The sequence below is a fragment of the Stigmatopora argus genome, chromosome 4 (assembly GCF_051989625.1).
Source record: "Stigmatopora argus isolate UIUO_Sarg chromosome 4, RoL_Sarg_1.0, whole genome shotgun sequence".
NCBI lineage: Eukaryota > Metazoa > Chordata > Actinopteri > Syngnathiformes > Syngnathidae > Stigmatopora > Stigmatopora argus.
In genome coordinates this window covers 4,232,880-4,257,532 of record NC_135390.1, presented here as the reverse complement: position 1 = coordinate 4,257,532, position 24,653 = coordinate 4,232,880, and the positions used below count along the sequence as shown (strand labels likewise).

Here is a 24,653-nt window from a genome sequence, read left to right as displayed (position 1 = left end):
CTTACTTTTTTTAAAAGCCAGTCTTTTTTATCCAGTTCAGATATGAAAAAAATACCCAATCAGATGTAGGACCTGAACCCTTTACCTTATTTTTTCATTTGTAGCCTTTCTGCAATTGACTGTTAAAAACATCAAATCCATCTTAACGAGGACAATTAAGTGATTATGTTTCACAGGCATTGTCATTGTTTCACTGCCAGTCAAGAAGATAACACTGAATGATTAATGAATTAAAACATCGTAAAACCCCAATCTTTTACCCCCGATTCCGATCCTCTGAAAATGACCCAATAATGCCCTAATTCTAATCACTAAAATATCTTCTACAAAATAGCATATGCATGGGCAGACTTTGGAAAAACAAATGTTTTATTGAAGTAGCAATTTGTGTTTTGTTTTGTTCAAACAACACATTTTATCACTGTGGTTTGGCATACTTAAAACATAATATCCGGAATACAATAATAGATGGAATGCCATGAATAAAATGTTAATGGGTAAAATGAAAAACTGATAAAACCCTGACAGTGATCTTTCAACGTCAAGAGATCCAAGTCAACCCAAGCCATGATTAAGACAGAATACTTGGGGAGTCGGAACAGAGCAGCAAATGCATTGTTCTAAAATAATAATAAAAAACAAGAACTTAAATCCTTTGTCTGCAGGAAACCTGGTAACACACATTTGTTCTATTTAAAATGAGAATGAAGGCACATCCTCAAACAGAAAGCATATCTTAGAAACTTTTTTGCACACAAAGGAATTTCATTCTGCTGTCCACTTCCAACTAACATTACTTGGTCCCAGTTTATTGAAAACCAATGCGGTCACAAGGTGCAACACTTAATAGGAGTCGGGTGTGTCACAGATCCAATAGAATATACATTCCACCAAAAAGGAGTAGAAAAATTGAGAAAATCAAGCGGTTTGCTTTGGTTTCGTTTAAGAGTGACAGTGGGATAACCTGTAAAGAAATAAAAACAGCCCATCTATTGGATCAATACGACCATGAGGGGAAGTACCGACATTGACGGATTCAAACGAGCGACATAAAAACTGAACATTTGGTCAGTAAATGGTAGCCAGGAAAACAATTCTGACGTGAAAACAGAAGCAAGGCAGCTCTCCAAGGTGTCCAGTCATGTAAAAATATATACTCAATCTATTCTGGGATGCCATCTTGAATGTGAATGGAAGAACAAGTTGTGCATTTCCCAAATAATAAATCCATAACTGCAATTCAACAAGGGCGGGTGAGTGGGAAATTTAAAGGAGGGTGAAGTTCGTGCAAAAAGGGTCTTTGACTTTCGAAAGGGGATTTGTTACGCCTGATCATCTATAATCCTTATAAAGTGTGATTTACGGATGGATGTGTGCGTGTGTGTTAAGATTCTCTCGCTACGTTTGTCCAAACCGTGCAACATAGAGTTGAATTTTTTTTATGGTGGCCAGAAACGGCTGCTGGATCCCAATAGACGATTGATTGAATTTCTTCACCTTCTCTAAATGTGTAAACTACTTTCATTTGTTAAAGCTGAAAGTAGAGTTGATGTATGAATCGTTGTTTTTACATGTGCCCTAAACACGCGTGGCTGATTGGTCGTAAGGTAGGACACATTTCCACGTCATTTACAAACGAAATTTTCGGAAGAATTTCCACCAGCGAGTTTCCAGGTGCTCCCTGGAACACGTTTTTTCTGTCGTGACGCAGGTTATAAAACATCCACCCGTCCATAAATCACGCTTTATCTATTCTATAATCCTTATAAAGTGTGATTTATGGATGGATGTGTAGGTGTGTGTGTGCACCTGGAACCTCGCTGGCCGAAATTTTTAATGGTGGCCAGAAACGGCTGTCGGATCCTAATAGACGAGTGATTGAATTTCTTTACCTTGTCTAAGTGTGTAAACTCAAGCTTTGAGCATTTGCAAGGATTATCGATGAGTATGCCTAACCAGAAATATGTTAACTTGCTGCTCTCTTGTTGTTAATAAAGAATGAAAACAAAGGTAAATGTTCTTTTGCACTGCACCATTCATAACTTTTTTTTTTATGAAAGTACATTCAGAAACAAGAGGGAAATGAAATTTTCATGCTGGCACCAAGATCCTGAGATGTTACTAATTTTGTTTAAATCTATTAAAAATATACACAGTCATTTGATCTAGAGCTCCTGCAATGTGACCTCAAGAAATAAATAACCTCTAAATCTACATTGAGAAGTACCTAATCTCAGGTACTGGTGCAAAATAAGAGTCAGTTCAAGTTACTGAGGGGTTCACTGGGAGTACATCCAGCAAACCAGCAGACCAAAAGCCAATGCGGCACCAGCACCAACATTAAGCAAAATGGGCCTCCAGTACTGCCACTTCTCTTTTTTTCTCTCCGAATCGGTCAGTCTTTGTTTCATCTGCTGAACCTTCTGTGAAGTGCTTGCAATTCTCTCTTCACGGTGTCGCTTCTTCACGCTGCAAAAGGAATATATTGTTTGTTGCACCAAAAATTAACTGAACAGCATTACATTTTAGTGTAGTCTAGAACTGTGACCAAAAGCCTTCCCAATCAATACATCCTAATTAGAAAGGATTAACACAAGTTGATGCATCTAAACGAAGTCATTTTTTCTTCTATTTTTGTGAGATGACTACTTCAATACCAACCCAATTTAAAAAATGCATCTGTACTAGGTTAACTTGATTTCCCTTACAGGGTTAATTATCAACGCAGCCATCATTTTTTCTTTATTAGATCTCAAGTTGATGAGTATTTTTACTGATAGTTTTCTTACTGTTCAGTGCTTTCTGTCTCCTTGTGGTCGTTGTTCTGAAGCTTCTCTACCAGCAAGGGTATGTGGTCTTTTGAGGGTGGCTGAGATTCCATGGAAGGTCTACTGTTGTTCAGGTGAGGTCTGGGAGGAGGTGGAGGCAGATCTGGCTCCAAATTATCACCACATATCTATACAAGCAAAACATTCGGGGCACACCATAAATCCACTTGCAAAGTGAATACAGACGCTCCCCTACTTACGAACGAGTAAGGTTTCGAGCGATTGTTCATAAGTTGAATTATTTCGTAAGTTGCTCAGTGCTATATTTTGTATTATAATTTATGTTTAAGGCCTATATAAGTATATTGAAGGTTTATATACGTGCATTTGTATGTTTAAGGCTTGTATAAGTAACACACACTGGTTTGTACTGAAAAAAACATTTAATAAAATGGAGAGAATACATACAGTACTGTATACATACATTAGAGAGAGAGAGATTCTCTAGAAACTGGCCGAAAGAAGCTATCTAATGACGATTGCAGTTTTCTTTTTTTCATCATAAATGATGCGGTAGCACTGTATGGCATCATTCAATTGATTTGCAAACTTTGTGCAACGTTCAATATTTGGGTCCTGCTGCTCGATCTTTATGTCTATAAATGGTACTGACGGTCGAACGATTCAAGTTGTGTTCACGTGCAACGCTCACCACTTTCTGACGCGCATCAAGCTTCGTTATTATTGCCACTCATTTCAAATGAAATGGCTTGCCTCTTCCTTGCACCTCCCTCAATAGAAGCCTTTCGCTTTTCACCAACCATATTCAATAATGGATGCACGAGATATTTAATGATACAAATGATAAAGGTTCTTTGCGCACTGGAGATACGTTCACGCACTTCCGCATTGCAACGAACTGGGCAGAGGAAGGTGGATGCTAGGTGAGCTGAGCTCTCACAGCGCCAGGCGTTGGTATTAGCGGCGGAAAGAAGTACTACTTGGAAAAGGGCGCGCAATACAAAATCGAACTTACGAACATTTTTCGACATAAACGCAATTTGCAGACATGTTCGTATGTACCGTTGTTCGTAACTCGAATGTTCGTAAGTAGGGGAGCGTCTGTATTCACATTTCAGTTTATCGATTCCCTTTATTACTAATATTTTAAAGCCACCCACACCGAAAACTGTTTCTTGCCTGTTTTTCCAAATAAAAAATTGGACTCTCTATCAACACTGTGTATAGTGGTGATCGGACGCTGCTGACCTTGACTCGGGATGTTGTGAGCAATTTGAGATACGAGTAAAATTTCGAGCAAATATTTATCTTGAGATACGAGACTAATTTTGATATACGAGCATACAGCAGACGCGAGAGGCTGCACATAAGAACATCATGGGCAGTGTCTTTCTGGTCGCAACTCCCTCATGTAATGTTTCTACGAGCACTGGGCGGAGCGTTGCATTTTTTCAGTTTTTTTTCCCGTTAGTGAGTGGAAAGGCGGAGCTTGTTCGCTAATACGAGAGGAGTACTACTTCCTGGGCAAGTTGGCAAGTGGTCGTGCGTTATCCTATTGTGAGGACATTTGTGTGCATCATTTTGGGAATATTTTGAAGGGAAGACAAAAGCAAACAACCCTCGATAGGTTGCATCTGAAAGTCAGGGTGGAGGCGGGGCAAATTTTCTGGTCCATGTGTAGGCGAAAGAAACCGTTCAGTGCTCGTAGATATCTGTTATACACGAAAGAGATGCGGCAAGACAGTGCCATGGCCACCTGGTTTGGTCGCATCTCGAAATGTTGATCGAATCTAGGGTGAATTATTCGATCGAAATTTTCATCGTATCTCGAGCATGTCGTAGGTAGAGCTCATCGTAGGTCGAGGTACCTCTGTACGAGCATACAGCGGACGCGAGAGGCTGCCTTTAAGAACATCATGGGCACTGTCTTTCTGGTCGCAACTCCCCCGTGTAATGTCTCTGGTCGCAATTCCCCCGTGTAATGTCTCTGGTCGCAACTCCCCCGTGTAATGTCTCTGGTCGCAACTCCCCCGTGTAATGTCTCTGGTCGCAACTCCCCCGTGTAATGTCTCTGGTCGCAACTCCCCCGTGTAATGTCTCTGGTCGCAACTCCCCCGTGTAATGTCTCTAAGAGCACTGGGCGGAGCGTTGCATTTTTTTCAGTGTTTTTTCCCCGTCGCTAATACAAGAGTACTACTGCCCAGTCAAGTTGGCAAGTGGTCGTGCATTATCCTATTGTGAGGACATTTGTGTGCATCATTTTCGGAATATTTTGAAGGAAATACAAAAGCAACCAACCCTCAATAGGTTGCATCTGAAAGTCAGGGTGGAAGCGGGACAAATAGAGCAACCGGGAGAAGAAAGGTATAAAAATTTGAAACACATTTTGAATTAACTTTAGTATAAGGTTAGATTAAACTTATTTTTGAGTGTGTCTGCATCGTAACCAAGTTAATTTAAATTTGTCTAGGTTATGTTACGAGCACGTTGCCGTGCAACCCCCCCCCCCCCCCTCTATCTCCCCCCTCCACGAAATCCTTCTAATTTTAGTACTATTAAACCACTAGTTATTTGTTACTTTGTTAATAGATGGTGAATTAGAACAAATACAAATATTTTTCCAATCCAATAATCTGTTTTTGGTGTTTTTTCAGATGGTTGGAACGAATTAATTTGTTTTTAGTTCATTTCTATGGGAAAAGTTCATTTCAGTTACGAGTAAATCGACATACGAACTCAGTCCCGGAACGCATTAAGCTTGTATCTCGAGGTACCACTGTATTGTAATTCCGTAATTAATCAAATACCCCTACACACACAAAAATTGCCTTTGACGATTAATGCGGATAAATTCCTACAATATTCAAACATCCATTTTCCGTACCGCTTATGCTCAAGGGTCGCAGGGGGGTGCTGGAGCCAATCCCCGTTGACTTCGGGCACGAGGCGGGGGACACTGAATTGGCGGCCAACCAATCATCGGGCACGACAGGATGAGAATTTAGAGAGTGTTCAACTAGAGTTTTGAACCATCTTGCATGCATGTTTTTGGAATGTGGGAGGAAAATGGAGAACACAGAAAACCCAAGGCCAGGGGAGAACGTGCAAACTCCCCACGGGAAGGTCCGGATCTGGGCTCGAACCCTCGTCTCAGAAATGTGGGGTCGACATGCTGAACACTTCTAGAATATAACGAGTACCAATTTAATTTTGATTCTTCCACAAATAAAAGAGGAATAGCTAAAAGTGAAAGTGTCCCACACAACTACAAGAATAACAATATTAATAACAATGAATGGTGGTTCTTGGCTGATGACACTGCAGCTGACCCGTGGGCACCGGAGAAGGTACGACAGGCAGCAATGCCAAGCAAGAAAAACCATCTACGATATTTTCACGACTAGAAGGCGCACTAAAAAGTCTTAAACTTTCTCCCAAATAGACAGGGCGCCTTATAATGCGGAGCGCCGTGTGTAAGCTCTGAAGCCTGACTGAGAACACTTCTTGCCGACACGCTTCTTATATAGAGAGAAGGCGGATGTGGGTGGGGTCAGATGCTAAAGGCACGCCCCTACAAGGTACCCGTATATAGTGTGGGCATGTGTTTATTACAAAACAATTTCGGTTTGGTTTCTAAGGCCCCCCGAAGCAGCGGTGAAAAACCAAGTCACGAAAATGAACTCTGAGGTTGCCGTCATTCCCGGAGGCTTAACTAAAGCGCCGGGCTAGTTGCGCCACTTTTTGCGAATGGATTGTGGCTGCCTGGATGGCTTGCACTGTTGATAAAGGCACTAACAACCGATGCTTGAAAACTGCTGGACATCGGCATCAACACAGCTTTACAAAGGGTGGCAGGCAGCGCCGGGCTAGTTACGCTAGCTACTATTTGCAAATGGATTGTGGCCTGGACATCGACACCACACCAACGCAGCTTTACGAAGGGTGGCAGGCAGCGCCGGGCTAGTTACGCTAGCTACTATTTGCGAATGGATTGTGGCCTGGACATCGAGACCACACCAACACAGCTTTACGAAGGGTGGCAGGCAGCGCCTGGCTAGTTACGCTAGCTACTATTTGCGAATGGATTGTGGCCTGGACATTGACATCAACACAGCTTTACGAAGGGTGGCAGGCAGCGCCGGGCTAGTTACGCTAGCTACTATTTGCGAATGGATTGTGGCCGCCTGGATTAACGTATAAACCTCAGCGTTTTCGATGACTCATTTGGACATTTGTACAATTCGGACACAGAAAATGAGGACTTTGATGCATTTTTGGCGCGAGTACATTTTAAAATGGTTAAATAAAGTACAACCGAACTGTTTTGCTTCCGTTGCCTTTTTAAAAACGTGTTTTTAGCGTGTGTCCGTATGTTTAAACTGGTGTATGTTTTGCCATGCCTGGCTGCGCCTTTAAATGCGATGCGCCATAGTCGTGAAAATACGGTACCTGTACATCAACTTAATGGCGACACATGCTTTGCTTTTAATCACATTTGCTCTTGCTCTTTGAAGTAAACCTGTTTCTATTTTCCTGTGTTTAAAACAACCAAGTTGTAATATTTTTTAATACATTTTCCAACAAGCTAATGGTTTTGATTACATTATTTTAAACACATTCAAATAATAATTATAACTGTCATCTCCAGTTAAAGATCTACCTTTGTTAAACTGTTGGTCCCAAGGAGTTTGGCTCCCTCAATGACCGCCATGTAGGAGAAGCGCAGTTGGTCAGAAGTCTGAATAAGGCCCATGCGGTATTCTCTCATGTCGAGAAGGACCTTCTGGATATCCACTGAGGATGGGTTATTACTTCGGTCCATCTGTAAAATACATTTTCTCTAATTGATTATAAGAAACAGGCAAATCCGTACTCTCAAAAACCCTGAAATTTAGACTTAAAAACTGGTGGAATGACAATAATGCTGCTGACTGTACATAGTACATAGCAGTACAATAAATACACCACTTAATCTCTGTTCTACCATATTTCTGAATGATTCTGTAGAAGTTGATTTATAAATGAATAATTATGAAACTATTGGGTATGAAACATTCTATATAAACTTCAAGACAAATTGTTATAGGTACTTTAGTGGAAAAAAAGTCTTTATGTTTAGGTTAAAGAGACAGACAATACCTAGAATAAATGACTTTCATGTGAAAGGCGGTTGTTCAAAGTATTTAGGAAAGCAAATTGTGAATTTCTTAGACTCTGAGGAAAATAATTATTATAATTTAAATACAAAATAAGACACTAATGACCGCGGCCATTGCTGTTCCCCAGGTGGGAAAAATCTGATCCCTGACCCGGAGAGGGCAATGCACTTTTTTCCAACTGAGGACCATGGTCTCAGATTTGGAGGTGCTGATTTCTACCCCGACCGCTTCACACTCGGCTGTGAATTGTTCCAGCGAGAGTTGGAGATCAACAGAACCACAGCATCTGCAACAAGCAGGGATGCAATACCGAGGCCACCAAACCGGACCCCCTCAACGCCACGGCTACGCCTAGATATTCTGCCCATAAAAGTTTTGAACAGAATCAGTGACATATGGCAGCCCTGGCGAAGTTCAACCCCCACTGGAAACGGATCCGACTTACTGCTGGTCCTGGTTATGTGGACCAGACTCTAACACTGGTCATATAGGGGCCAGACCCTGCGTATCAGGGGTTCTGGAAGCCCATATTCCCAGAGTACCCCCCACAAGACTCCCCAGCGAACATGGTCGAATGCCTTCTCCAAGTCGAGAAAGCACATGTAACCTGGTTGGGCAAACTCCCATGCCTAGTTTCTGCAGACGGGCATCGGGATGCCAAGAATCCCTCCTTTGCCTGCCACCCAGCTTTCAACGCACCCGACCTCTTTGGCCCCACTCATATGTGGTGAGCCCATGTGAGGGGGAACCCACGTTGTCTCTTCGGGCTGTGCCCAGCCGGGCGCCGTGGGTGTAGGCCCGGCCAACAGGCGCTTGTCATCGTGCCCCTCCTCTGGGCCTGGCTCCAGAGTGGGGCTCCGGTGACCCGTGTCCGGACGAGGGAAATCATAGTTCATAGTTCTTTCTCGTCATAAACGGTCTTCTCATGACATTTTTTCGAACTTTTCAAAAATACAGAATCTGGTGGGACAAATGTTAATTCTGATACACCCAAGTTAATTTGTGCCTGAGGAAATTTACGGACTGTCACCTAGCATGTCAGAACAACAAAGGTTGTGGGTTTATATATTTTGGGCTGCGAGGCAAATTGAAACCCCAAATCAATTTTGTTAGTTTACTCAAATTATGTATTGGATGCGAGAGTGGCTTCAGGGTGCCGACCTGTTTGAAAAAGAAACGCATTGGCAAATGGAGGATTTGTCTGCCCCTTTAAAGAACAGCATGTATCGCTCAAGCTGAAGCAGAGATTGTGTTTCTATTAATACATCAGCAATTCCAGTGATCATTTTTACTCTAATTTATGACTCTTTGGACATCTTTAGTAAAATGAACTGCTGTTAAAATACATTTTTAAGATAGCTCTGTTCTCACCAAGACCAGGCAGGTGTCCACCAAGGCAAAGGTCCCTGAACGCCCAATTCCAGCACTGCAGTGCACAACTGAAGGTCCATGTACCATGCCCAGTGAACCAGACTCCCGAACTTTGAAAAGGAAGTTTAGGAAAGAGGCAGGCGATTCGGGAACGCCAAAATCAGGCCATGCGGTGTAGTGAAAGTGATAAATCGATCTCCACTGTCCTGTCTATAACACAGTATGTGTAATGTTAATTGTTGACACAAGACAGAAATAAATACCACCTTCACAAAAGTAGTGCTTACCTTTATGTTTTGTAATTTTAGCACTCGGATTGTGAAATAGGAATGGTCCTCCTCTGAAAGTAGGCTAACAACAAAACCTGTGTCAGTAAAAGACATCTCTAGTTCATCAGTAGTTGGCCAGTACTGCGCACATTTTTCCTGCAAAAATACAAATTAATTCAGTCAGTATGGTGTGAAAAACTAGGAACCATATCAATTTTCAACTGAGATTAATCAACTGAAGTTTTGCGTATTCATACCTGTCAACCTTGGTCAATTGCTCCCTTATTAATGATTGCAGTTCCCCTTATTAAATGATAATAAACAAATGCAACGCGGCACATATTTGCTCACATAGGGCGCACTGAAGCCTAAAATTTTCCACAAAGTGGATGGGGTGCACCTTTTGTATGTACTAAATTCAAGATTCCGTATATGTCGCTGTTTGTCACTGACAGCTTGACTGTCTGGGTACATTGCTTGCTGATGAGCTATATTTATATTGTGAAAAAGCGGGAGTGACTGATGCGCGTGCGCATATCGTGCTCAAAGCATGGCAACATTAGCAATCGATGATGACATTTTCGTCTGCTACCAGTGATGGAGACGATTCGGAATTTGAGCCGCAATGGGGAAGACACGAAGTCGGTTTTATAAAAAAAACATACTTTTTAAAAAAAAATTCCCCCCGTACAAAAGTTGTTACACGGCATACACAATTTGAAATGATCAATAAACGTATAAAATTGGGAAAAACGTATACGTTGACAGGTGTGCGTATTTGAGAACAGTAACAACCTTCATTCTGCACGCAAACCGATAAAGAAGCTGATCTACCAGTACCAACCAGGTGCTGTTTGTTAGTTTCTAATCCATTGTTTAGCACCAAATTTGAACTTGTATCAATGTTCCAACTACTATAGATGCGACAGAATACCTAAAGAAATATGTATTGTGAGCTGTGTTCGAGATAATATTGACTTTCCTTGGAGTGACTTTGTTAAGTGTTGCTGGAACGTTTTAACAAGATCAGGTATGAAAAGGGTAAACAGTTAAGAGCATCCAATCAGTAATAAAAAAACAATCAAATGTAGTGAGTAACAGTATGTAACTCTCACAAAGTTGGTTCCATTAATGATACATTTTCAACAGTAGAACCTGCTAAATAATACCCAAGTGAAAATCCAAAAATAATCTTTACAGCAATTTATCAGAAGTCGAGCTTCTAAAACTAAAAATACAGCTGTCAGTTGAATTAATTTAAGCCTGTTGCAATACGCATTAAATCCATTTATCGCACGATGGGTAAAAATGGGGGCGGTAATTTTCACGAATGTGATTTATCGCAGCATGCTCGCCAAGCACAAGCGTGTTTAAACTTCGCTCATTGATTGTATGCAAGACTACAGTTCCGTTCGTATAATGTTTATTTTCATTGGTCATCAACACCAACAGAACTAAAATTCAGACATACAAAATAAAAAACACAATTGCATTACACAGTGTGGAGCGTTAGCATTGCTATTTTGAGGCTAACGGGGAAGGACAATGTACAATGTAAACTTTGAATATAGCACTGCATGATTGTTTTTTGAAGTCGCGTGTTGAAGTGGTTTTGTTAAATGGTATGGCTCCTACTGCCACGCAAAATGCTCAGTTTGCACTTATTGTAAATCACTAGTCAGTCACATCTTTCAACGTTAAAATATTTCCCTACATTATCACTCCCATATCTTACCGCTAGGTTCTCGTTGCAGCTAGCAGAACATTCTCGTACCAGCAGTATCTACTATTGTTATGGTGTTGCCTAACATTAAACTTATATACAGTGGGGCAAATAAGTATTTGGTCAACCACCAATTGTGCAAGTTATCCAACTTGAAAAGATTAGAGAGGCCTGTAATAGTCAACATGGGTAAACCTCAACCATGGTGAGAAAAAAAACTGAAAATCACATTGTTTGATTTTTAAAGAATTTATTTGCAAAACATGGTGGTAAATAAATATTTGGTCAATACCAAAAGTTCATCTCAATACTTTATGTACCCTTTGTTGGCAATAACGGAGGCCAAACGTTTTCTGTAACTCTTCACAAGCTTTTCACACACTGTTGCTGGTATTTTGGCCCATTCCTCTATGCAGATCTCTAGAGCAGTGATGTGTTGGGGCTGTCGTTGGGCAACACAGACTTTCAACTCCCTCCACAGATTTTCTATGGGGTTGAGATCTGGTGACTGGCTAGGCCACTCCAGGAACTTGAAATGCTTCTTACAAAGCCACTTGTTTGTGTCCTTGGCGGTGTGTTTGGGATCATTGTCATGCTGAAAGACCCAGCCACGTCTCATCTTCAATGTCCTTGCTGATGGAAGGAGATTTTCACTCAAAATCTCTCGATACATGGCCCAATTCATTCTTTCCTTTAAACAGATCAGTCGTCCTGGTCCCTTTGCAGAAAAACAGCCCCAAAGCATGATGTTTCCACCCCCATGGTTCACAGTGGGTATGGTGTTCTTCGGATGCAATTCAGTATTCTCTCTCCTCCAAACATGAGAACCTGTGTTTCTACCAAAAAGTTATATTTTAGTTTCATCTGACGGTAACACATTCGCCCAGTCCTCTTCTGGATAATCCGAATGCTCTCTAGTGAACGGCAGACAGGCCTGGATGCATACTGGCTTCAGCAGGGTTTTTGCACGGTAACGTGCTCATAACATAACATAACATAAACAAATTCAAAAGAATTTGGATTACGATGCAGACACTCAAAAATATGTTTAATTTAACCTTACACTAAACTTAATTCTAATTTTGTTTTAAATTTTGATACCTTTCTTCTCCCGGGTTGGCTCTATTTGCCCCGCCTCCACCCTGACTTTCAGATGCAACGTATCGAGGGCTGTTTGCTTTTGTATACCCTTCAAAATATTCCGAAAATGATGCACGCAAATGTCCTCACAGTATGATAACGCACGACCACTTGCCAACGAGACGTAGTATAAACGCCATTCGCACTGACTAACGGGAAAAAAACACTGAAAAAATGCAACGCTCCACCCAGTGCTCGCAGAGACATTACACGAGGGAGTTGCGGGGAGAGAGACAGTGCCCATGATGTTCTTATGAGCAGCCTCTCGCGTCTGCTGTCTGCTCGTATATCAAAATTTGTCTCGTATCTCAAGATAAATATTTGCTCAAAATGTTACTCGTATCTCAAATTGCTCCTATGTCGAGGTACCACTGTACACGTATATACATACATTCACACCAACGCACACACATACACTACTATTTCTGAGAATGTGTGCGCGTTAGTGTGTTTGTCCGTTAACATCTGATAAAATGGAGACACCACCGTACATCCGATTTGAATGCGGTTTTGAACCAGAAATTGCAAAGGATGTTACCGCCCTCTATTTTGGAATTTGGGCCCCAGTTTGTATATACAAATACAGCTTATATCCAAGAAAATGCTGTATTTTTGCTATCAGGAAATTCTTCATTTCATCTAATTGTTCACATTGCATTGTGCAACAATTCAAACAGTGCTGAAAAATGTCAGTGTTGAGCCCTGCATTGCAGGTAATTAGTTGTAATGTACTTACAGATCCCTTTTCAATTATTCTGTTCAGCATTATAACAGCTTTGGAACACTGCTCCCAAATCATCAACCAGAAGTGACCACAAGTGTTCCTTAAAGGCCCCTGCAAATCCCATTGAAGATAAAGATTTTAAAAGAAAAATTTAGTTAATTGGGTATTTATTGTTGCTCATGGCACAGCTCACCTGAGAAAGAATGTAAGTTCGACGGGCTTCTTCCACTTTAACTACACTTGCATTGATGTAGTCATTTTCAAAGTTTTCAAGTTTCACCCGACTGTGATCATCTAAAATTGGGAAAGACAGAATGACTGGTTACAAATTTTAAAAACACAAGAAAACTGAGCTCAACATATTCACATTCAAATGTACGAAACTTCAAGGAAACCAATTCGTACCCCAAGCATGTCATTTAATTTTCAATCGACAATGTGCAGCATTGGCACAAATATAAGACAATGTTTTTTGCATTGAAACAAGAATGGAAAAAAGTCACTCGAGCGGCCAGGCGTCTAAGTGGTTAGCGCGTCGGCTTCACAGCTCTGGGGTCCTGGTTTCAAATCCAGGTCATGGAGTTTGCATGTTCTCTCCGGGCCTGCATGGGTTTCCTCCGGGTACTCCACATTCCACAAACATGCACGGTAGGCTGAATGGACACTCAAAATTGCCCCTAGATATAGATGAGGGTGCATGGTTCTGTCTCCTTGTGCCCTGCGATCGGCTAGCCACGGAGTCAGCTGGGATAGGCACCAGCAACCCCCCAGGCACCCCCCGCGAACATAAGGAGGATAAAGTGGTTCAGAAAACGAATGAATGAATGAACGAACGAACAAACGAACTATCGAACGAAAGTAACGGTCGGCTTACATTCGAGTCTGGACATTGTACCCATTCACAACACAAGATGCCGCCAGATACCTCTAAACCGAATGCTGAACAGTTTTTTTTGTCATTATACAAGCATGATTAGTGTCTCCATTAAGTGCACACATAAATAATCAATAAATATATATATATATATATATATATATATATATATATATATATATATATATATATATAGATAGATATATATATAGATATATATAGATATCTATCTATCTATCTATATATATATATAAATAAATATATATATAAATAAATAAATAAATAAATAAATAAATAAATAAATATATATATATATATATATATATATATATATATATATATATATATATATATATATATATAGAGAGAGAGAGAGAGAGAGAGAGAGAGAGAGAGAGAGAGAGAGAGAGAGAGAGAGAAAGAGATAGATATATATATATATCTAGCGGCAGTTCTTTTGTAAATCCAGCCGAAATGACGGCGAGCACCAAATTACTGTGCTCGCCGTCATACTGGGTGTATAGACAAAATAACTATATATCCCAGCAGTCACTACGCAGTACTTTTTCTACTGGCTGCTAGCCGTAGTTGTGAGAGCTGTAGAGGATGGTGTACCCTATTGACTGATTTATTTTTTATTTTATCGTGATAACAATTTCAGTATTGGTCCATATATAAAGCGCACTGGATTATAAGGCGCCCTGTTTATTTTGGAGAAAGTTTGAGACTTTAAAGTGCGCCTTATAGTCGTGAAAATACGGTAGTCAAATTAGTCACATAAATAAGTACAGTGGTACCTCGACATACGAGTGCCACAGCATACGAGCAATTTGAGATACGAGTATAATTTCGGACAAATATTTATCTTGAGGTACGAGACAAATTTTGATATACAGTGGTACCTCGACATACGATCTTAATCCGTTCTGGGACTGAGATCGTATGTCGAGATTTTCGTAACTCGAGCGAACGTTTCCCATTGAAATGAACTAAAAACAAATTAATTCGTTCCAACTCTCTGAAAAAACACCAAAAACAGGATATTGGACTGGAAAAATGTTTTATTTCTTCTAATTTGCCATTTATTAACAAAGTAACAGTGGTTTAATAGTAATAAAATGTGTTTAATAGAAGCAAAATTAGACGCATTTCGCGGAGGGTAGAGACAGCGACATACACGGAGGCGGGGGGACTTTTCTTGACAACGCACTCGTAACGAAACAAACAAATTTAAATTAACTTGGATTAATATATACAGACACACTCAAACATATGTTTAATATAACTTTACACCAAACCGAATTCTAATTTTTTTTATTTATTTTTTTACCTTCGTTCTGGCCGGGTTAGCTGTTTGCCACGCCTCCACCCTCACGTTCGCTATCGATGGGCTGTTTGCTGTTGTATTCCCTTCAAAATATTCCGAAAATGATGCACACAAATGTCCTCACAATAGGATAACACACGACCACATGCCAACGAGAAGTAGTCTTGAATACGCGATCGCGGGAGCTAACAGGCTAAGGAAGGAAAAGCAGGAAATGCAACAGCTGCCTACCTACGTATTGATTGTGGGTAATGAAGTTTTATTTTGAGAAAGGGTGCCATTGGCTATCGGTGTTGTGTGCACGAGTATACTTCATTACCTAGAAAGCCCTCTTTTTGCCCGCGCATGCGTGTTGTGCGTTTTCTGGTCCATGTGTAGGCGAAAGAAACCGTTCAGTACTCGTAGATATCTGTTATACACGAAAGAGATGTGGCAAGACAGTGCCATGGTCACCTGGCTTGGTCGCATCTCGAAATTTTGATCGTATCTAGGGCGAATTATTCAATCGAAATTTTATCTTATCTCGAGCATGTCGTAGGTAGAGCTGATCGTAGGTCGAGGTACCACTGTACGAGCATACAGCGGACGCGAGAGGCTGCTCATAAGAACATCATGGGCACTGTCTTTCTGGTCGCAACTCCCTCGTGTAATGTCTCTGGTCGCAACTCCCCCGTGTAATGCCTCTGGTTGCAAGTCCCCCATGTAATGTCTCTAAGAGCACTGGGCAGAGCGTTGGATTTTTTCAGTGTTTTTCCCCCGTCGCTAATACAAGAGTACTACTGCCCGGGCAAGTTGGCAAGTGGTTGTGCGTTATCCTATTGTGAGGACATTTGTGTGCATCACTTTCGGAATATTTTGAAGGAAATACAAAAGCAACCAACCCTCGATAGGTTGCATCTGAAAGTCAGGGTGTTGGCGGGGCAAATAGAGCAACCCAGGAAAAGAAAGGTATCAAAATTTAAAACAAAATTAGAATTAAGTTTAGTGTAGGGTTAGATTAAATTTATTTTTGCATGGGTCTGCATCGTAATCCAAGTTCATTTAAATTTGCTTATGTTATGTTATGAGTCTCCCCCTCTCTTTGTCACTCTCTGCCTTCTGCGAAATTCGTCCAATTTTAGTACACATTTTAGTACTATTAAACAAATTTTAGTACTATTAAACACATTTTAGTACTATTAAACACATTTTAGTAGTATTAAACACATTTTAGTACTATTAAACACATTTTAGTAGTATTAAACACATTTTAGTACTATTAAACACATTTTAGTACGATTAAACTAATAGTTATTTGTTACTTTGTTAATAAATGGCGAATTAGAACAAATTTAAAAAAAAATCCAATCCAATATCCTGCTTTTGGTGTTTTTTCAGAGGGTTGGAACGAATTAGTTTGTTTTTAGTTCATTTCTATGGGAAACATTCATTTGAGTTACGAGTAATCGACATACAAGCTCAGTCCCGGAACGAATTAAGCTCATATCTCGAGGTACCACTGTAGTCAGGTATAAAAAGACTAGAGTGGTTATCAGCCTATGGAGTTTTAGTGCAAGTACATGATAAGAAATTAGTCTAGATTAGGTCCTCCTAGGTGCAGAACTTGAGTTGATGCAGTTATTGCAAATTTCAAAAGCCAGAAAGTATTCATTTACAAATGATACACAAGTCTTTCTTAAAACTGGGCCTTGAAAAAGAGGGGTTCGTCTTGTATTCGGGTCAATGCGGTATTTGCAAACTGACTAACAAATTTTGAACGGTCCTTGAAAATCAATCCAATGTTGATGGGTTTTTTTGAGAGGGGGGGTTGAACAATTTGAAAAATGAATAAGTCCTGAATTCCAACATGAGATTACCATAAAAATATTTACACAAGGCTCATCTCAAAATGCAAGTCTGATATGACACTTACATGGACTAACATCTCTGTAACGATTCAAATTTCGATTCACAGGAAGTTTTGCCACATTGTAGGAGTATTCACTGGCTTGGGTGCGGATTTCCTGTAGGAGTAGACAAAACAATGCAAGTTATTCTATAAAAAATCTCACCACGTGGATAATGTTCGAATCGTAATTTGGAACAATAATATTATCTACCAAGAATAAATCAATGATTTTCTAGTCAAGGTGCAAGCTTTTTGCTAAACCTGTTTATTTATTTTGCTTTTGTTGTTGAGTCCCGGAATTCTACTTGACTTGTCTTTTGTACTAAATAATGTTTCATTGTTTGTATGCTTTACAGCAAAAACACCTCATGACCATTGTTTAAATATAATAAATATTTCTTACTGAAAAAAAAAAGAATATTACAATAGGAATGTCACTTCTTAAGATATACATTTGCAATTTGGCTTCAGACATAAAATAATACCTTCAGTTTACCCTGGATAGAGCCCTCATTGAATTCAATGCCTGTCAAGAGTGGAGGTAGACCTCTAATCTATTTTTATTGGAAGAGGATGGGTGTGAATATTCCAGTTACAGTTGTATAAAAACGTTTTGGGACCCCTGATCATTTTTAAGATAGTCCTTTATACATCATTGGTTGTTCAGCTATTTCAGTTAAATATATCATATAGCAGACAAACACAATGATATTTGAGAAGTGAAATTAAGTTTATAGGATTTACACAGTGTGCAATAATTACTTAAATAAAAGTAGGCATGTACATAAATGTTGGCACCCTTGTTGTTATATTGATTTTAATACCTTTAGCACTTATTATTGGAACACAAAATGTGTTCAATAAGCTCATTCACCCTTGACCTACATACTCAGGTGAAGGCAATCATGAGAAAGGATATTTAAGATCGCCAGTTGCAAATGGTAATATGGGAGCTCCTCAATACAACTGTCAAATGACCTGAAAACAAAGATTGTTCAACATCATGGTTTAGGGCAGGGGTGGCGAAGACGTGGCTCTCAAGCCGCATGAAGCTCCCAGCCAAAATAAGTTGGATTGGATAACTTTATTCATCCCGTATTCAGGAATTTTTGTTGTCACAGTAGCAAGAGGGTGAGAATGCAGATGTAGGAAAGGCATTTTAGACATAAATACAGTGGTACCTCGTCATACGACCGCTCGTCATACAAAATGCTCGTCTTACGGGGGAAATTTCGATCGAATAATTCGCCCGTTATGCGGTCAAAATTTCGTGATGCGACCAAGCCAGGTCTTTTTTGCATATCTTTCGTGTATAACAATATTTACGAGCACGGAACTAATTAATTCAGACGAGTTTCTCATACGACCAGGAAACGCACAACGCGCATGCAAAAAGAGGGATTTCTGGGTAATGAAGTATACTCCTGCACACATTACCCATAGGCAATGGCAACCTTTCTCAGAATAAAACTTCATTACCCACAATCACTACGTAGGAAGCTCAGCTATGTCATTTCCTGTTATTCTTTCTTAGGAAAGTTCCCGCGATCGTTCCTTAAAGACTATTGCTCGTTGGCAAGTGGTCGTGCGTTATACTATTGTGAGGACATTTGTATGCATCATTTTGGGAATATTTTGAAGGCAATACAACAGCAAACAGTCCATCGATAGCGAACGTGAGTGAGGGTGGAGGCGTGGCAAACCGCCAACCCGGCCAGAACGAAGGTAACAAAAGATTACAACAAAATTAGAATTCAGTTTTGTGTAAAGTTACATTAAACGTATGTTTGAGTGTCTGTATATATTAATCCAAGTTAATTTAAATTTGTTTGTTCCGTTTACGAGTGCGTTGTCGTGGGGAAAAAAAGGAACCCCCCGCCCACGCCCCCAAACGTCTCTGTCTCCCGTCGGCGAAATCTGCCCAATTTTAGTTAGCTTAAACACATTTTATTACTATTAAACCACTAGTTATGTGTTACTTTGTTAATAGATGGCGAATTAGAAGAAATAAAAAAAAAATCCAATCCAATATCCTGTTTTTGGTGTTTTTTTCAGAGGGCTGGAACGAATTAATTTGTTTTCCATTCATTTCAATGGAAAACGTCCGCTCGAGTTACGAGAATATCGTCATACGAGCTCAGTTCCGGAACGGATTAAGCTCGTATCTCGAGGTACCACTGTAGATAGGTAATAAGTTAAGAAATAAATAAATACATGAATAAATATATAAATAAAATAAATAAGCGTGTTGCTGAAGTATATACACATACATACATATATATAAATATATATACATACATACAGATAGATGTACATGTATACATACATACGGTAGGTCTTAACACTCAGCCATTTGTTTTGTTAAAGAGCCTGACAGCTGATGGGAGGAACGATCTGCGGAAGCGCTCCTTCCTGCAATGAGGGTGCAGCAGTCTATTGCTGAAAGAGCTTCGGAGGGACTCCACAGACTCATGCAGGGGGTGGGAGGTGCTGTCCATGATGGACATCATCCTGGTCAGCATCCTCCGCTCTCCCACTTCCTCCACAGAGTCTAAAGGACAGCCCAGAACAGAGCTGGCCCTCCTGACCAGCTTATTCAGCCTCTTCCTGTCCCTCTCCGTGCTCCCGCATCCCCAACAGACCACTGCATAAAACTGTAGATGCCACCACAGTGTCGTGAAAGGTCCGCAGTGTTCTGCACACTCCAAAGGACCGTAGTGTCCTCAGTAGGTAGAGGCGGCTCTGGCCCCTTTTATACTGGGCATCTATGTTTGTGGACCAGTCTAGTTTGTTGTTGAGGTGAACACCCATGTACTTAAAATTCTCCACGATTTCAATGTCCGTACCCTGGATGTTCACCTGAGTGGTCTGATGAGGATTCCTCCGAAAATCGATGACCATTTCCTTTGTCTTACTGGTGTTGATGTGGAGGTGGTTTTGCCTACACCAGTCAACAAAGGTTGTGATGACTCCCCTGTACTCTAGGTCGTTCCCATCCATCACTCGTACAACAGCGGTGTCGTCAGAGAACTTCTGGAGGTGGCAGGTGTCTGTATTATGTTTGAAGTCTGATGTGTAGAGGGAGAAGAGGAGTGGGGAGAGCACCGTGCCTTGCGTGGCCCCCGTGGTGCAAGCTACCACATCAGACGTACAGTCCTGAAGTCTCACATATTGTGGTCTGTCAGTGAGGAAGTTTATGATCCATGCGGCTAGGTGGTTCCTTACTCCAGCCTCTTCCAGTTTCCCTCTCAGTGGGACCGGCTGAATGGTGTTGAACGCACTGGAGAGGTCAAAAAACATCATTCTCACCGTGCTTCCCGTGTTCTCCATGTGTGAAAGAGACCTGAGCATCAGGTAGGTGGTAGCATCTTCCACACCAATGCCTGGACGATAGGCAAACTGCAGAGGGTCCAGCTCTGCATTCATCAGGAGGAGGAGGAGGAGAAAGAAGGGGGAGAGTTGCTTCTGGTCTGGGGGGGTCAGGGGATTGGGGGCAGAACTGAATCTGTTAAAGAACTGATTCAGTTCATGAATGCGGCTCTTTGCTTCTTATTATATTTGGTATTTACTGTGGCTCTTTGCCTCATTTCCTGTTTCTCTTATTTTTATTCTCTCTTAAAACACACTGAAATTCATCAGGGCCAATTAAAAACTAATAAATTATATCTAAAAAAAATAATTTGGCAGATTGGATTTTTTCTATGCTGCTTCTCACTTAAGGTGTGGCTCTTGACTCTTCTAGTTTAAAATTTTGGCTCTTTGTGTCTAACTTGTTCGCCACCCCTGGTCTAAGGGAACGATACAAAAAGCTAGCTCAGAGATTTTAGCTGTCAGTTTCCACTGTAAGAAAGAGTGAGGAAATGGAAGACCAGAGGCACAGTTCTAGTTAAGGCCTGTAGTGGCAGGCCAACAAAAATCTTAGATTAGCAGAGGCGAAGGAGGTTGAAAGTCAAACTCAACCCACAGACCAGCTCCAAAGACCTACAACATGATTTCGCTGCAGATGGTGTCACTGTGCATCATTCAACTATTCAGCGCACTTTCGACAAGGAGATCCTGTATGGAAGAGTAATGTGGCAAAGGCTTTCCTGCGCACACCTCACAAACAGAGTCACTTGAGGTATGCTAAAGCACATTTGGACAAGCCAGCTTCAATTTGGAATAAGGTGCTAAAATTGAGTTATTTGGACATAGCAGGTAGTGGCAATCTTTTTAAAGTTGAAGGTCGCATGGATTCCAGTCAGTATCAGCAGATACTTACAAACATTGTTCAAGAATCAGTGAAAAAGATAAAGTGGCGCCGGGGCTGGATATTTCAACAAGACAACGACCCTAAACACTGCTCAAATTATACTAAGGCATTCATGCAGAGGAACAAGTACAATTGCCTAGAATGGCCATCTCATTCCATAGACCTGAATAATATTTAAAATAATAAAGCGGGCTGTCCATGCTCAGAAACCATCAAACCTGGCTGAACTGGAGACGTTTTGGAATGGATTGGATAACTTTATTCATCCCGTATTCGGGAAATTTCATTGTGACAGTAGCAAGAGGGTGAGAATGCAGATACAGGAAAGGCATAGTTATAAGTTAGACAGTACAGTCGCAAAGGCCGCAGAACAACAAAGCAAAAGCACAAAGTACAAAGCAAATCAAAGTAAATGGGATCATTAAGAATCACCAAATCAAATCATTAAGACAGAAAAGCAGCAAAAACACAAAACGAGCAAGTGTGGACTTTTGTAAAGAATGGTCAAACATACCTTCAACCAGAATCCAGACCCTCATTGGAAGCTATAGGAAGCATTTAGGAGGCTGGTATTTCAGCAGGATTTACTAAAATAATTATGTAATTTTACTGTTGGGGTGCCCAAATTTATGCACCTGCCTACTTTTGGTAAAGTAATTATTGCACACTTTCTGTAAATCCTATAAACTTCATTTAACCTCTCAAATATTACTGTGTTTGTCTGCCATATGATATAGTTAACTGAAATTGCTGATAAAAAAAACAATGATTTATAAAGGAAAATCTTGAAAATGATCAGGGGTGCCCAAACTTTTTCATACAACTGTAACTATGGGCACCAGGCAGGGGACACCCTGAATTGGTGGCCAGCCATGAACACAGCCAGGGCACAAGGAGTTATACAACCAACCATTGACACTCGTACCTGGGGGCAATTTAGAGTGTTCAACCAGCCAACCATGGATGTTTCTGGAATCTGGGAGTTATTTTTACTTGTGTGGCCCTAATTTTCTTCCGTAAATCTACATAGTATACTATACACAGAGTGAATAAATATATACAGTAAAAAATATTGAAAAATCTAGTAGTGTTGAAGCAAAATTCAAAAAGTGCAAAACAGCTAAAAGAAATTAAGTCACTGCAAAAACCTGACTATTAATTGTGATATTACTAACATCAGAGTACAACACTAATGAAAAAAAGTCATTCGGTGCCAAGTAGTTTCATCCTTCTGCTTAAATAAGTTTCTTACTGGTAGACGTCCATTCATTCCTTTTCTGAACCGCTTCATCCTCATTAGGGTCACGGGGGATGCTGTAGCCTATCCCAGCTGAGTCCAGGCCAGAGGCGGGGGACACCCTGAATCGGTGGGCAACCGATCGCAGGGCACAAGGAGACGGACAACCATGCACACTCACCCATAACTAGGGGCAATTTAGTGTCCAATCAGCCTACCATGCAGGTTTTTGGAATGTGGGAGGGAACCATAGTACCCAGAGGAAACCCACACACACCGGGGAGAACATGCGAACTCCACACAGATGGACCGACCTGTATTTGAACCCAGGTCCCCCACTGTGAGGCCGACGCGCTAACCACTCAGCTGCCGGGCCGCCCCACTGCCAAAATGTTTACAATATTTTTTCAATAGAAAATGTAACTGGAAAAATCATAATAAAAATATGATATCAATAAAATAGGGCTCATACCTAGGGGCAATTTAGAGTGTCCCATCTGCCTACCACGCATGTTTTTGGAATGTGAGGAAACCCGAATACCTGGAGGCATACTGCCTCTATGCCTCCAGGTATTCTACCGAGTAGACGTTCAATTTATTTGAATTGGGAACTCAAGAGGAATGGGCTAAAATGGAACAACAAGGTCTCCTGTTCTGAAACAGACTTTTTATCATTGACATTGCTCAATCTTTGTTGCCTGTAATTCTCTGATGTTGATGATTTTGGGAAAATCTAAGTGTGTTATGTATACAATGGCCACAGGACGGGTGGGTTAAGCGGAACCCCAGTGTGATAATGTGAACGCACGGAAGGCTCCCTTGGAAGTGGCGGTAAAACACGTGCCTTATTTCTCTGGAAGTCCTGATGGTGACGACTTCTCAGAATGTGACGATTGCGTCTGCCGAGGTCAAATGGCATACGAGCTAACCGAGCTCAACTTGGAACGCAGCATTTGCACGTTTTCTGGCTACGGAAGTCGAACACTACTAGCACACAAAGGTAGTTCTCCTTAGTCTTTTCAAAAAGTGGGTTGGTTGAATACGTCTCATTCACAAAATGGATTAAATATCCACGTGACCAGAATTCAACCGGAACGGTAGTTCAAGTAAAAGAAAATAAACAACCTTTAAACGCAAGCAGGCAAATGGGCTTGCTAGTTTAATTAGCAAACGAACGTCATAAAAACACCAGAGGCCCAGTATATACGAAACAACTTACGTTGTAAATGTTCTGCCATCCCCCGGAAAAATCAATGTCTTCAAATTCCCGCTCCATTGTAATGTGAATAGCGCCCCGGACACTTTCTGCGTGACTAAATTACGTTGGCGACACTGTTCACCAAGTTACTCCTCTCTGGCAGCCATCTACACAGCACTCACAGTCGTCTACTGTGAGACTGTGACCGTGGGGATCCCTATGGGGAGTCTGTCTGTCTTTCTATCCGCCTGTCTCACTGTCTGCTACTCCACTACGACACTGCATGACGATCCTGTCAGCTCTGACTCTATCCACTGCCCCGCTCGATTAGCCGAGTCTTTTCAGGGCTTCGACGATTTGAACTCACACTTTTAAAATATTTTAACACGCATTGGCGTTTTTATAATGAATAAACACATCCAGCAAATTTGAATACAGTTTGGATTTCAAGAAAACAGGCAGGTTTTAGGGCGATACAATTAGATGGGCCAATATGAAAGTACATATAAACTGTTTATAGTTTGTCTTGCATATTCATCCTTGCACATAGGTAGGTGGCGCTAATGCACCGGTATGGTTGGCAAGTGACCTAAAACAGGACAAATGAGAGGAAGACGGTGGCACAAAAAGAGGGACATCCGTCGATATAGATATTACAGGTATAAAGAGTAATACCCTGTTAAACGATCTGCCTGGTACAAA

At 40.9% G+C, this 24,653-nt stretch overlaps 1 protein-coding gene across 1 annotated transcript; it reads right to left on the bottom strand.

Annotated features, from left to right (window-relative positions):
- Window positions 1–351: 351 nt before the first annotated feature.
- On the bottom strand, window positions 352–24,324 carry ptpn2a (protein tyrosine phosphatase non-receptor type 2a). Its single transcript, XM_077598712.1, has 9 exons — window positions 23,973–24,324; window positions 17,289–17,379; window positions 13,369–13,469; window positions 13,188–13,286; window positions 9,607–9,744; window positions 9,320–9,529; window positions 7,450–7,611; window positions 2,790–2,956; window positions 352–2,469 (listed from the first exon to the last, which is right to left on the bottom strand). Exons 1-9 carry the CDS (start codon window positions 24,027–24,029, stop codon window positions 2,280–2,282), a joined length of 1,215 nt encoding a protein of 404 aa, XP_077454838.1. The 5' UTR covers window positions 24,030–24,324; the 3' UTR covers window positions 352–2,279.
- Window positions 24,325–24,653: the final 329 nt, after the last annotated feature.